Source organism: Hyaena hyaena, unplaced genomic scaffold (assembly GCF_003009895.1).
Source record: "Hyaena hyaena isolate Hyena2069 unplaced genomic scaffold, ASM300989v1 scaffold_414, whole genome shotgun sequence".
Classification (NCBI taxonomy): domain Eukaryota; kingdom Metazoa; phylum Chordata; class Mammalia; order Carnivora; family Hyaenidae; genus Hyaena; species Hyaena hyaena.
Genome location: NW_024081044.1, coordinates 793,410 through 808,061, shown reverse-complemented (window position 1 = coordinate 808,061; position 14,652 = coordinate 793,410). Strand labels below are relative to the sequence as shown.

The 14,652-nt window shown below is 58.0% G+C and overlaps 2 protein-coding genes across 3 annotated transcripts; both read left to right on the top strand.

Moving 5' to 3' along the window:
* Positions 1–585: 585 nt before the first annotated feature.
* Positions 586–5,736, top strand: MRI1 (methylthioribose-1-phosphate isomerase 1). 2 transcript variants are annotated; one of them, XM_039252364.1, is made up of 6 exons: positions 586–772; positions 856–1,094; positions 1,894–2,069; positions 3,353–3,529; positions 3,610–3,662; positions 5,107–5,736. In XM_039252364.1, the coding sequence occupies exons 1-6, from the start codon at positions 641–643 to the stop codon at positions 5,215–5,217; spliced, it is 888 nt and encodes a 295-aa protein (XP_039108295.1). In that variant the 5' UTR covers positions 586–640; the 3' UTR covers positions 5,218–5,736. The 2 variants fall into 2 exon arrangements, with proteins under 2 accessions (XP_039108295.1, XP_039108294.1); XM_039252363.1 differs by having other exon boundaries at positions 3,610–3,834.
* A 465-nt stretch (positions 5,737–6,201) lies between these two features.
* CUNH19orf53 (chromosome unknown C19orf53 homolog) lies at positions 6,202–8,744 on the top strand. Its single transcript, XM_039252362.1, has 3 exons — positions 6,202–6,335; positions 6,416–6,471; positions 8,321–8,744. The coding sequence occupies exons 1-3, from the start codon at positions 6,239–6,241 to the stop codon at positions 8,462–8,464; spliced, it is 297 nt and encodes a 98-aa protein (XP_039108293.1). The 5' UTR covers positions 6,202–6,238; the 3' UTR covers positions 8,465–8,744.
* The last annotated feature ends 5,908 nt before the right edge of the window (positions 8,745–14,652 follow it).

The window sequence follows — 14,652 nt, the reverse complement described above, 5'->3', positions numbered from 1 at the left end:
GCGTCCACCCGAAAACTCCCCCTGCCCCCTCCCCTTACACCGTGAAAAAGTAAGGTCGGTTACGGAGTACGGAGGCTGCGCGGCGCACGGGGCGCTAACCTAGCCCCTGGGCACATAGCTGCCCGGCACACAGTGCTCTTGGGGCCCAGCTTCGGGCCACGTTCATGTTTCGCCTGTTGGGGCATATGGTGGCCCCAGTGGCCGTCCCCAGCCCACCAGCCTTTTGCTCCCTGCAGGGAAGGGAAGGTGTCAGGGCCCCAATAAGAGCCCCTTAGTCTTTGAAATCCCCAATTCGGGCCTTTATTTGAGTCCACCTTCAGCAGTCGCCGTGGCTGGAGGAGTCTGGGGATCTGGGGTGGGGGTCGACTCTGATCAGCCGAACGGCAAAACAACAGGGCCCGGGATCCTGGAGGTGCCCCACAAACGGTGCTGCTCTCTGTGGTTTCCAGGAGGCGGCTAACTGCCCAAACTTTGCCCCGGGGGCAGCGTGGGATCCGCCAGCCGTGCGGGCTTGCGGTGCGCACGCGCATCCTTCCGAGGGGGGCGGTGCGGGTCCCGCCCTCTCCTTGCGGTCTGTCCGCGCGCGTGCGCAGGGAGGCCCCCGGTGCCGGCGGAGCGGCGTGCGCGCGGCGGGGCTGCCATGGCCTTGGAGGCGATCCGCTACTCCCGGGGCTCGCTGGAGATCCTCGACCAGCTGCTGCTGCCCCAGCGCAGCCGCTACGAGGCGGTGGGCTCGGTGCGCCAGGCCTGGGAGGCCATCCGCGCCATGAAGGTGGGGCCGCGCGGTCGAGCGACGGGCCAGGGGTGGGAGGGGGGCGGTCCCGCCTGACGCCCCGATCCCCCCTCCCCCCACAGGTGCGCGGCGCCCCAGCCATCGCGCTCGTGGGCTGCCTCAGCCTCGCCGTGGAGCTGCAGGCGGGCGCGGGGGGACCGGGACTCGCCGCCCTGGTGGCTTTCGTGCGCGACGCGCTGAGCTTCCTGGTCACCGCCCGGCCCACCGCTGTCAACCTGGCCCGCGCCGCCAGCCACCTGGCGGACGCCGCAGCCTTGGAGGCCGAGCGCGAGGGCGCCACGGAGGAGGCGGTCCGGGAGAGGTAGGGCGGGTCTTTGTGCCAAGCACTGCTGTGTGTGGAGGCCGTTAGCTCCTTTTTTCGCACAGCGACCCATTTTACGTTTAAGAAAACTGAGGCACGGCCTATCAGTCCAAGGCCACACAAGCAGGACTAAGAGCCCTTGCCGGACAGCTGGGTCGCAAGGTCTTTGCACTCAAGTCTCCCCAGAACATGCCCAGCCCCGTCTGCCTCCAAGGCCCCTTTCGGAGCCACTGCGTTTTCCTAGTTTTTGCTCTTGAGGAATTTTGCTTCCTGGCTTGATCCCTTCCCTGCCCCCTTGTTTCTCCACTCTTCTCTGTTGCAGCCGCTCAGTTACTTTGCATGTTGCTTGACCCCAGCAAGCTTACTCCTGTCTCAGGCCCTTTGCACGCACCATCTCTGCAGATCAGGTATCCACAGAGCTTAGCCTCTATCACGTTTCAGGTTTCTGCCTTCCCCTCCACCCCCCACGCAACACAGCTCATCCCTTGCTCTCTGTCCCCTGACTCTGCCGCCTTCTGCATTGACTGCTCCCACCTCCTCCCCCCCCCCCCCCCCGGGCGAGCTCCACAGGGCAGAGACGTTGGTGCTGTGCTCTCCAGCATACATGACAGACTCGGTAAACGTGCGTCATGTGAGCAAGCAGTGTGACAGGTGGCGGATGCCGAAGAGTGCGGGCCCCACAGCCTGGAGAGGCTTTGAGCAGGAGGGCTTCTACCCCCCAGTGTTGGGCGGGGGGGGGGGCGCTAGCCTGGGCCCCAAGGCCTGGTGGCTGGTGCTGAGCTCCCCGTGTCGGCCCCAGAGTGATCCGCTGCGCTGAGGACATGCTGGAGAAAGACCTCAAAGACAATCGGAGCATCGGGGACCTGGGAGCCCGCCACCTCTTGGAGCGGGTGGCTCCTGGGGGCGGCAAGGTGACCGTGTTGACCCACTGTAACACCGGTGCACTGGCCACTGCTGGCTATGGCACGGCCCTGGGTGAGTGGGCTTCCTTGGGGATGGGGATGGGCCCTTTCAGGATGCCGGAGAAAGAAATCCTGGTCACTTGACCCACCAAACAGATGTGAAGTTATTTTTTTTAAATAAGTTTGACTATTTTTTTAATGTTTATTTTTAAGAGAGACAGAGCAAGGGGGGGAAGGGCAGAGAGAGAAGGACAGAGGATCAGAAGCAGGCTCCATGCTGACAGCAGAGAGCCCAGTGTGGGGCCGTGAGATCATGACCTGAGCCGAAGTCAGATGCTTACCCGACTGAGCCACCCAAGCGTCCTGGTGAAGTTATTCTCCTACAGAAGTGCTTAGGTGGTTGGCTTCAGGTGTGGCTGGATCCAGGCACCGAATAGTGGCATCAGAATTCATCTATCCCCTAAGTTCTGCCCTCCATGGTGGCATCATTCTCATGCTCCACGAGTTAGCAGGGAGGCTGCTAGGGTTCAGACCATGAGGAAAAGAGCCAGGGGTCTCTATGTTGGGGTCCCAGAAAAGTCTTGTATCTCGGGGGCTCTGATGGGGTCACTTGCCTATCCAGGCTCAACCAGTCAATAGGCCCGGGCTGAGCCATGCTGAGAGACTGGGCATGATGTGAACTCTTAAGAGGACTAAGAAGGGAGTGCCCCCCCCCCCAAAACAAAGCTTGGGTAGCTGTGCCCAGGAGAGTGGGGCACAGGTCTTGGGGGGTCAAGATAGGAGATTCCACTTGACCCTGAATTCTCGGAGAGTTGCCCACCTGCCTGGGTCCTGCCCTTGAGCTTGGGGACTGAGGCCTTGGTGACAAGCCACCCCTTTATCCACTCAGTAAACATCAGTTAAGGACCCGAGTGCCCACCATTCCTGTGTACGTGCATTCCTCTATCCACTCAGCGCTTATGAAGCACCTGCCGTGTGCCAGGCACAGTTCTAGGTGCTGGGGCCCCAGCAGTGAAAACTGTAGACAAAAATCTCTGCCCCAAGGAACAGGAAAGTAGGAGGGAGTGACACAAGCCAGTCAGTAAATATATGTGCTGTGTTCAAAGGTGATAAGTATAAAAGAGCGGGGGGCGGGGAGGGGGGCTGTGCAAGATCAAGGAATCCTGGAGGGCCTCCCGGAAAAGGTGTTCTCTAAGCCCACACGTACTGGGCAGAGGAAACTGATCACTGCAGGGGCCTGGGGATGGATGAGACTGGGCCTGGTGAGCCTCTGGTGAGCTGTGCTTCTGACAGCCAACTCTGCCCGCCTGTCACTTTCCGTCTCTCCCTGACCTTCTGGTGGTCTGAGCCCTACAGGCGTGATCCGCTCTCTGCACACCCTGGGCCGCCTGGATCGTGCCTTCTGTACGGAGACCCGGCCATACAACCAGGGAGCCCGGCTGACTGCCTTCGAGCTGATATACGAGCAGATTCCCGCGACACTCATCGCAGACAGCGCGGCAGCGGCGGCCATGGCGCAGCGAGGCGTGTCAGGTCGGCGGCGGGCTCAGCGCCAGTGGGCGGGGCCCCATGCATCCAGGGCCAGGTCGTGACCCCCGCATCTTGCTCCCCAGCTGTCATCGTAGGAGCCGACCGCGTGGTTGCCAACGGTGACACAGCCAACAAGGTGGGCACCTACCAGCTGGCCATCGCCGCCAGGCACCACGGCATCCCCTTCTACGTGGCTGCCCCCAGCTCCTCGTGTGACCTCCATCTGGAGACAGGCAGGGACATCGTCATTGAGGAGCGCCCGGGGCAGGAGCTGACCAACGTCAACGGGGTCAGGGTTGCAGCCCCCGGTAAGCTGTCCTTTGCGGTGGGCACCTCAGCGGCCAGACACGTCCCTGTAGGCACGCTGGCCCCTGTAGGCACACGTTCATGGGGCAGCTGGATTTAGGGTATCATCGCCCTTCTGGGGCACAAGCAGCTCCTTCCACCCATTTCTTGGAACAGGAACATTTTGAAGGTCAGGTTCAAGGTCAGAATGTACAACTAATGAGTTAGAAGACTTAGAGCAAGTTGTCCCGCCATCTTCTCCATCTCGTTTTCCTCCCTTGAAGAAGAAATAAGAATCCTGCCTGGCCCAGTGCCTGTCAAGAGACACAGATGCCCACAGCTTCCCCACCCCAGGAGCAGGATGCCTGCGTTCTCCCATCCCCAGCGTTCACGTCTGTGAGACGAGGTCTGGCTATGACCCGCCTCACAAACCCCAGGGTGTTCAGCGAATTAACCCACGTGACTCGCAGAACCGGTGCCTGACCCTTACCTAGTGCTCATTAGATGTAACGCTTCTGTGGGGCGCCCGGGGGCCTCAGTCGGTGAAGCGTCCGACTTGGGCTCAGGCCACGATCACACAGTTAATGAATTCGAGCCCCATGTCGGGCTCTGTGCTGTCGACTCAGAACCCAGTTTGGATCCTCTGCGCCCCCCACCCCAGCCTGTCCCCCACGTGCACGTGAGTGCATTTGGCTCAGCAAGTATTTTAGGGTTCCGGACCGATGCTAGGCGCTGTGCTCGGTAAGCGCCAGAGACACAGGAGTGAAAGAGTCATAAAGGCCCCTGCGCTCGCGGAGCCAACAATCCAGTGGGGGAGACAGACAACACCACAAGTAACAAAATCACAGCGTGTGTCAGAGGCAGGCAAACTCTGAGGAAGGGCTTGGGGAGTATTGGTGCAGAGAGATTTAGACAGGATGGTTAGAGAGGTCGTTGCTGAGAAGGTGACAGCTGAGCCACGACCTGAAGGAAACGAAACGTGAGTCTTGTGTAGATTGGAGGCAGACAGGACTGCCGGTGAGAGGCTCTCGGGTGGGTTCTGGGAGGTTCTGAATGAGATCTTAGGAGTGGGCAGAAGTGGGCTAGGTGTGCGTAAGACTTCCAAACCTCCTTGGCCAAGGGCAGCAAAGTTGTACTGAGTGCTAAAGCCCACGCCTTCATGCGCCTGTGGAGGGAGTGTCCCTAGTTTCTCGAGGATTCTCGACGTCCAAGAACCACCATGGGGCAAGACACAACAGCTTGAGAGTTTTCACAGCCACACACCTGCCGTCTTGCCTCCTCTTTCTCTCCTGCAGGCATTGAGGTTTGGAATCCCGCCTTTGATGTCACCCCCCACGACCTCATCACCGGCGGCATCATCACAGAGCTGGGGGTCTTTGCTCCTGAGGAGCTCCAGGCAGCCCTGAGCACCCCCGTCTCCTGACAGCGGGCACCCTAGCTGGACCCCAGAAGTAACCACGCTGACTCTCCATTCCCTTAGGTTTTACAATAAACCTACTGATTGAATGGCTCGCCCTGAAACTGACCTTCTCCCAGCCACACCTCTTCCTAGAGCAGGGAGGGCACACGGGACCTTTGTACGGCTCTTAAGAGCCCTGTAACTGGGGACAGGCTGCCCAAGTTCAAAACCCAGCTCAGCCACTTTCTCAGCTGAGCCCCTTCACCTCTTTGTGCCTTGGTGTTCCCATTTATAAAATGGGAACGATACTTGTACTGCCTTCTGGCTTCAGGGCCAGAACTAGGGTGGTGCCTCGGGTGCAGAATTTTGAAGGGAACAGCTCAGTGATCAAAGAATAGCTTCATGCACAACTTGACCTTACCTCACCCCTGATGCCCTCATTCCAAGAAAATCTTGCTTGCAATCTAAGGCACCTGGTCTGCAGGCTGTAGTTTGAGGATTTTATGATATTAAAATTTTATGTTTAGAGGCGCCTCGGTGGCTCAGTCAATTAAGAGTCCGACTCTTGATTTCAGCTCAGGGCAGTGTGGAGCCTCCTTGGGATTCTCCCTCCCTCCCTCTCTCTCTCTGCCCCTCCCCAGCGCTCTCTAAATGAATAAATAAATACCCAACCAAAAAAAATTGTGTTTAAATGTTGAAACTATATTGATCCCTGAGTTTTAGGCACCTGAGTGTGTCACTCACTTCACCCTAGCCCTAGACTAAATTTGATGTACAAAGAGCGTAAGACTAAGTTCTACAAAACAAACGAGCGCTCAGCAAGTGTTAGCTGATCGTTATAACCTCTCCTTGGAAAGTTTTGCAAAGCGCTGCCTATGAGCTGCGTCTGTGGGCGTCTCTGTTTAATGCCTTGCCACGCTGTGTCCCGTGATCCTTTGCGCCCCCACCCCGGCCCCACTGTATCCCATCGTGCGTAGCGCCTTCCGGCTGTTTTCTCCAGCCCCGCCTTTTCCGGTACCTGCCGTATCATGGCGCAGGGACAGCGCAAGTTCCAGGCACGGAAGCCGGGGAAGAGCAAGACCGCGGCGGCGGCCTCCGAGCGGACTCGAGGCCCGAGGAAGGGTGGTGAGGAGCTGTTTAGGGGTATGGGGGTGGCGAGGTGGACCCGGGGCTCCCCAGCCTCACACGAGTGAGTCCTTTCCCAGGTCGTGTTATCGCCCCCAAGAAGGCGCGCATCGTGCTGCAGCGAAAGCTCAAGAAGGTGAGTGGGGGCGTGTGGGAGGAGCCCGGAGGCGGGCGAGGGGCGGAGGATGGAGCCTGGAGAACTCAGCTCTCTTAAGTATCCGTTTCGACCCCTGTGCCGTGGGTACCGGAACATCACACATCGTTCACCGGACCCCGTAGAAGCAAGGCCGGACTTGCAGGAAATGTTAAACGCACGATAGCTGCTCTCACTGTTCTCGTCCTTTAATAGAACTTGGGGGGGGGGGGGTGTGCAGATGGCATGGGAAAGTAGAAACCCCAGCTTCGAAGGAAGGCAGTGCGAGTGCGATCACCCTGAGTCTCTTTACCTGACAAATGGTCACAGCGAGTTCACCGTTCTTCTAGAGTTGTAAGGATTTAATGCCATGGGCCACTTGTTAAGCCCTGAAAACACAGGTAAACGTTAACGGCGTTGGTTGTCATTTTTGTGGTTGTGTTTAAACGCAGCTGCTTTATGTAGGTGGGTAGGGTTCAGCTTATAAAAGAGTTAAAGAGATTTAAAACTGGTTTTCCTGGAGTCAGTTGAATTCTACTCCCCTTGAGCAAATTGTTTCGTTTCCCCAGAGCCTTGGTCTTCTGAGCCCTGGGTACCCCGGGGGCCTGCTTACCTCCTTCTGGCAGCTGGAGGCCGGCTGTCACATGAGCATCAGTCTCCGCAAATCCAAAACCAAACTCCTGATTCTCTCTCCCTCCCAGACATGACCTGCCACCGTTGCGGTTCAGGAAGCTTCTGTCCTTGAGATACTTGGGATCATAGGTGTTTCCCCCCTTCTCTCACATTTGGGTCTGATCCCATCCTTTTTGCTTTTAGTATTAATCTAGAATTCACCCACTTCCCATCTCCCTGAACCCCCCCCCTTCCCACCCCCATAAACTACCTCCTGGACCAGTGCAGTCGCCTCCTCCCAGACCTCCTCCCTCCCTCTCCCCTCACAGCAGCCAGAGGGCGCCAGTGAGCACCCAAGTCTGGGTGCCCCCCTCCCCTCCCCCCTAGCGCCTTCAGTGTCTCCCACCTCACCCCAAGGAAAGCTCGAGTCCTCTGTGTGGCCCACAGGGCCCTGCATGATGGGCCTTTTCACCTCCCTGCACTCATCTCCCACTCTCCCCCTTGCTCACTGGCCCCTTAACAGCTCCTTACTGCACCCCAGCACTTTTGCGCTGGCTTTTCCTGTGGGATTCTCCCAGAAATCCCCACGGCTCCCTTCCTCAGTCTGGTCTGACCGCGAGCAGTACTTGTCTGACCCTGACAACAGCCCCCGCCCCTCGCTTGTCCCTTTTTCCTTCCATAGCAGCAGTGACTTACCGTCACTTTCACCCCGTGGGTCGTGGGTGCGTACATTGTCTCCCTACACAGGCTGAGGGTCAGCTCCCTGAGGGCAGAGGTTTTTCTGTGTCTTGTTTGCCGTTCTGTCCCCTGCACCTATGTATGTGACAGTCATGGGGGTCATGGTCACTGGAACTCGCAGGCAGGACAGGGCGGCTCAGGAGATACGATTAAACGGCCAGTTTTGGACCCAAACCCCCTGTGCCTTTGGTTTTTGACATCTCTGTGGCTCAGAGCCCCCGGTCACCGTCTGCCCAGTGGAGATGACGTGTGACAGGAGGGGACTGCTGTGGAAGCTGGGACCAGAGGCCCTGGGTGTGCCGGGCCCCCGTCCCCCATCGTTCACCTGTTTTGGGGAACCCGGGGCAAGTTCCTCCATGTTGCAGGAACCTGTCTCCCCATCTGTAAAATGGGGACAAGCAGAGGCTTAGAAGCTGAGGCCCAGAGATGAGAACAGGATTTTTGGTGCTGTTTCGGGGGAAGCTGCTCGGCTAGCCTCACTGCCCTGTGGCTGCCCCCTCAGGACCTGGAGGTCGGGATCCGGAAGAAGATCGAGCATGACGTGGTGATGAAAGCCAGCACCAGCCTGCCCAAGAAGCTGACGCTGCTGAAGGCCCCCGCCAAGAAGGAGGCGCCCTCTTCCTCCGCCACCGGGACGCCTTCCTAAGGACGGCAGCCTCCGTGCTCAGATCCATGCAGGTGACCCCGCAGGCGGCCCCGCAAGGAGGGGCCGAGCAGTCACACGCGCCTCAGGCTTCACTGGGGGCCTAGCCCGGGCTAGGTGATCAGAGGCTCTGAAATGCACTGGTCAGACTCCCGGGGCCCCCAGAGCTCCAGAAGGGGAGGAAATGTCCACCGATTCTGTGTCCTCCGCCCCCGCCTCGGGTCTTACCTCCACTGGTTTAACCCAGAGCAATAAACCTGACTGTCCTTTCTCCTGCACGCCATTCATGTGCTCCTGTGAGCAGGCCATTGCTGGGGCCGGCGACTCGGTGCCCCACCCAGGTCAGCCCCGGCGGTTCCCACGAGAGAGCAGCCGCGTGCCAGGGAGGGACGTGCCCGGGAGGGACGGGTAGGCTTCTGCACCTTCAGCCCAGGAGACGAAGGAGAGGGTTTTGTCCCTCCCACCCTGGGTGATTCGCACCAATTTCGGTGCCTACCTGCATACCCCCCACAGGCACGCCCAGGTCACAGACCAGCCAGGCCTCCGAGGGAGCGGCTTTCCCACTGGAGTGACAGATGGTGACACCGCCCGGTAGGGTCTCCGTGCCAGTTAAGCCAGAATGCACTTGTCAGCTGTTCAAGGTCACCTTGATCTGTAAAGTCCTAAGGGCTTGTGTTTACATAGTACTGCCGCGGTCTAGGCGCCGTTCCAGTGCTTTCTGTGCCAGCTCAGCCCCCACGATGCCCGGGTCAGCTCATGTCAGTGTTACCGAGCAGGGGTTTGCACGACACCAGCAGGGTCCCCGTCCCCGCCGCGCCTCTCCTTCGGTCATTGTTTGCGGTGCTGCTGGACCAACAGCGCCCATGAGTCAGCAGAGAATCGGACAGCCGGCCTTCCAACCGCGCCGCAGGGGTGTGGGGGGCAGGTCACAGCTGATGAGCGAGGCTGAGGTCCAGGTGACACTGAGCTCCTGTGGGCGCCGTCAGCTGCACGTGTCCTTTCCCGGCCAGCCTCACCCACCCCTGGCAGCGTCTCTTGGTTCGTTGGTGGTCAGACGTTTCTAGACTACTTGAAATTGTTCTGCAAGGTCAGGGGCGGCCACTGTGGAGGGCAGTTTGGTGGCCACTTGCGCTGGGACTTCGGCATAGAATTACCACACGACCCGGCCGGGACGCGGATGTTACCATGACAGTCGCCGGAAGGTAGAAACGACCCAGGTACCCCCAGCAGACTGAGCACGAAAGGCGCGTCTACACTGTGGAGTCGCGCCCCCCCCCCCCCAGATGAACCTCCACCAGCCCCGGGAGGGGTCCGCTGTGAGGGGCCTGGCGCTGATGGGCTCCTTTGTGTGAGGGGCGCTAGCGGGCAAACCCCAGGGAACCAGGAAGCAGGAACCAGGGAAGCAGATGAGTGGCGGGGGGGGGGGGGGGGGGGGGGGGGGGGGGGGGGGGGGGGGGCGGCCTTTGGACGCTGGGGTCGTGTGTGCGTGTGTCCTGCAGAACAGAGGTTTGCAAGTAGAGCAGCGGCTGCAAAACCCTGTGAAAGTTTGACGCCCCTGGGCTGTGAGCCTGGTTTTTAAAGTTTATTTTGAGAGAGAGAAAATCCCAAGCAGGCTCTGCGCTGCCAGCACAGAGCCCGACACAGCATGATCGTGAGATCGTGATCTGGGCCAAAACCAAGAGCCACCCAGGTGCCCCAAGCATCCAACTCTTGATCTCAGCTCCGGTTGTGATCCGAGGGTCGTGAGTTCAAGCCCCACCAGGGGCATGAAGCCTACTTAAAAAAAAGAAAGAAAAAATTGGGACTTGTGGCAAGGGGACCCCAGTGAGGGGGCCGGAGGATGGAGGCCAGGGCTCGCCCCACCTGAGGCCCCACTCAGGCAACCCGGGCGCCCCGCCACCCGCCCACAGGACCGCAGCTTATCCCCTAAGCGGGCAGCGGGCAGCTGTTGCCTTTCCAGGCTGGGCATTTGTTGTATACCTGCTGCATGCCCCGCGCGGCTAGGTAGAGCTGAGAACTGGTATTCTAGTGGAGAACCGAAAACAAAGGAACCTCAGGCTGCCCCCTCCAAACCCCCGCCTCCCGCTGCGGTTCCCTCCCCTTCCCGGATGCCGGCTCGCGGCGCCTCCCTCTGCCCTCCCGCACCTCCGCCCCCAGGAGTGGTCACTGCACCGCTCCTGACTGTTCTCCTTTGCTGCTTTGTTCGCTGCTGTGTCTCCCAGCACCCAGGACGGTGCACAGCAGGTGCTCATTGAAGGGAGGAAGTCTTGTAGTGTTTCTTTTTTTCTTTTGTCCTTTTGCAAGGAAAATTCTGCATTTTAATGAATCAGTTCTGATTATTCAGTGCATCGGCTCCCTACAACACACCCTTCCGGGTTAATCTGATTCATAGCATTGTCTTTGAACTCTGGGCTCTGTGAATTGTAAGCAATTGATAGCAATATAAAACCACTCTTATCTGTAGACGTGCAAATTCCATCCGGTCTCCACCAGAGGTTCCTTTGACAACCCCCCCCCCCCCCCCGTGGAAAAAACAATCTGCCCCCATCTGCACATGGATTTGCGCAAACAGCCTGATACGCAAAGTGCCGGTTCTCCAGACTGTACCCCGTAGACCATCTGCCGGTTCCCACACGAGCTCAATAAAAATTTTAACACGTGTCCATCTTTATATGACTGAGAGTCCTGATTTCTTCCTCTTGAAAATCTCTCGATTAACCCTTATCGGGAATCTTGGAAGGGCAAGGACTGGGAGAAGGTGGGCCCCAAGTGCCGTCTGGCGCCTTCCTCAGCCACCAGGAGGCACCGTGAACCCGGGCGGGCAGGCCGGGGACTCCCTAAACCTGCTCCCTTTGTCCCTCTGACACCAGCCCTTCGGAGGAGGACCCCAGGCATGAATGCCCAGGAACAGGCATTCAGGCGCATCAGGTATGAGGTCTGGAATGTCAACCCACTTGTTCCCCCTTCACTCCACCCCCTCCGCCTCCCCAAACAGCCTCACTGCCGGCGGCGCATGGCTTTTCCCTCCCTGCCCGCGGAAGCCACCCCACCCCACCCCCGCTGGTGCTGAAGGAAGCCAAGAGTTCGGGGCCAGTTTCTGCCACCTCCTGGCTGTGTGACCTCGAGAGAGTCCTGTCACCTCTCTGAGCCTCCATTTGCCCATCTGTTCAATGGGGGATCTCAACACCCCTCCTTCGAGAATTCTGGAGCCTGAGGGTGGTGAGAACCTTTCTCGAAGACACCCGCCCTCTCCTACTTCCACCACCCCCTCGCCTGAATGCCCGTCTCTCCTGGCAGCCCCGCCACTCGGCCCGCGAACCTGTGTTCCAAGAGGGAAGAAAAGAAACGTAAGAAGTAAATCTTGCTAGTTGGGCAGGCCGGAGGGGCTGCATCAGAACCAGGAAGTGAAACCGCTCCGGCTGGTTTCCTGCCTGAGTCAACAAGGGCATGGGTTTGTGCAGGGGGCTGGCAGAAGGGAGGGACCCTGGAAAAGTTGGGGCGGGGTGGCCTCAGAGCTGGGGGCCCCTTATACCCCTTCGTCTGAGCCTCCAGGGCCACCTCTTTCCCACGGGTCTCAAAGACATGTGGGTTTGGGGTCAGGAGCTGTGGATGCCTAGACAGTGAGCTCACAGCGGCCTGGCGGGAGAAACGTGGCTTCCATTTCTCTGAAGCCCAAGCTCCTGGCCGCATGGAGCAGGGAGGACGCGTGGACGGCTGGAACCAGCTCCAGCCTCTCCTACAAGCGTTGCTGGGAGGAGACGACCAGGCCAAGAGATTCCTGGGGGCCCTTTCTGACCTCATAGTCTCCAGAGATCACTGTGTGGCCTCGGGTAACTTTCTGACCTTCTCTGGGCCTCATTCCCCTGTAAAATCAGGGAAATGGAATTGAATGTTGGTGCTTCCCAAACTCTGTGCATTTGATCCCCAGCCAGTGTGACAGAATCACCCACAGGGGACCCTCACCTTTCCCCAATGGGGACCTTGCGCAAGTCACCTGACCTTTCAGTGCCTGTTTTCTCATCCATGAGGGGGGGGATGACGACAGTGTACCTGCTGTCAGGGAGTAAAATAACACATCCTCACTCTGCTAACGTATTCTCCATTCCTCCTATGGTTAGCCCGGAGGGCAGCCCACGGGGACGTCTCTGATTCGACATCTCAGGACACCCACCGAAGCGGAAGCGTCCTCAGGGACAGGGATCTGGGCTTAGTTAGCTGACACAGCCACGCACCAGTTGCCAAAGAGGATCACCAGCAAGAGTGGCCCCCAGGTCCTGCTGGCGAGGGGAACCCCTGAAGCCCTCCTCACCCTCCCACAGCCCAGTTTTCCAACCCCCTTCCGTCCATCGTTGCCTCAGCTTTTCTGGCAATAAGCCTAGGGCTTCCCTGTCTGGGTAACTTCGGGCAAGCACTTCCCTCTCCAAGCCTCAGTTTCCTCATCTGAGAAATGGAGCCAACGAGCCCCACTTTGCAGCACTGTTGGCAGGCTCAAGCGTGATAATATGCTAGGGGCGCCTGGGTGGCTCAGTCAGTTAAGCATCCAACTCTTGATTTCGGCTCAGGTCATGATCTCACAGTTAGTGAGTTCGAGCCCCGCATCAGACTCCATGCTGTGTGGAGCCTGCTTGGGGTTCTCTCTCTCTGCTCCTCCCCAGCTTGTGCTTTCTCTGTCTCTTTCAAAATAAACAAACAAACAAACAAAAAGGTGATAATATGCCGAAACAGCAAGAGCACTGCCTAAGCAATCAGTACATGATTATCCACACTGTTTCTGTTGCTGTTACTGTGTGTGCAAGTTATGGTTTCTCCAGGCCACTGCTGTCCAATAGAAGTTAGCCATGCGAGTCGCCTCTGTAACCTCAAATGTCCTGATACCAAATAAAATATAAACAAACAAAAGGAAACAGGTGGAATTAATTTGAATAATGTATTTTCTTTAACCCAAACTTACCTAAAATATTCTCATTTCAACACATCAATATAAATAACGCTTACTGAGATATTTTGCCCTTTTTTACTTTTTCCTAGTAAGTCCTTGAAATCCGTTGTGTTACATGCACAGCATCCCCCAGTTCCGCTCGGTCCCATTTCAAGGGCTCAATGGACACTTGTGGCCAGTGGTGACCCTAGTGGGCAGCACAGGTCCGAAAGAGAGTTTACTGAACGGTGGATTGGGCACTGGCCAGAAAGCACAGCTGGAAATTCCTGGAAGGAAAAAGCCAGTTTCCCTATGGGGTGAGAGACTGGGGACAGCAATCAGGCCATTTAAGGGCCAGCCTCGGTTTTTCCTGCTTTATAGGTATTTCAGCGAAACGGGAACAATTTGAGTGGCTTGGTCAATAAGGCACAGACTGCTGTACGCCGGCTGCTGTCCGGGTGCTAGCGGTGAAGCAGTGCACCACTTACACAACCTACCGCCACTCAGGGTCTCAGTGGAGAGGAAAGAGACAGAAATTAAACAGCTGCTAAAATAGATAAAGAAATGTAATGATAATGGCGAAAAGTGTGGCGAAGGGGAAATGTCGGGTTTTCTAAGGACAGGGGAGAGGAAGGATGGCGTGGGCAGCGGGGGAGGTTGGGGGGGGCGTGGCCGGCGATCAAGACCAAGGGCGGCTTCCGTGCAAGAGAGGGTGGCCAGGACAAAATGGGACGGAAAAACAATTAGAGGTGATCGGATTCGACCAGTATTAGTTATCTTACGACATTGCCATTTTACTAGGTCAAAAATGGTCGAAAATCAGCAACTGGATAGGACTCAACGTAATGTTCAGGGCATCGAATGGACTAGGGGTTCCTGTCTTGGGGCTTGAGTTGGCTCTATTTCTAGAGAGGAGGTCTGCAGTCCGCATGAGCTCCACCAAGGAGCCTGTGATTCGCCCTCACCCTCTGGCCCGCAAACATCAAAACTTGACTCCGCGCCCAGAGATGCTGAGAGAGTTTCTCGCATCACACAGCCCAGAGGGAGGAGGGGCCGAGCTGCTGCCCTGGAATCCCGCCGCTCAGTCTCGCTCCCTGGCCGAGCCTTGTTGATTGTCCCCTTGCAGAGCCCGGAAGCGACCCTCAGTAAACAAAGCCGTGTGTGGGCGCAGCCCCAGCTGCCCGGGGCGCGCTGTCCAGCCGGAGGGGGGCGGGAGAGGAATGTTGTGAATGAACCCAGGACCCGCCCCGAAACTCCTCGCACGGCCTGCGCC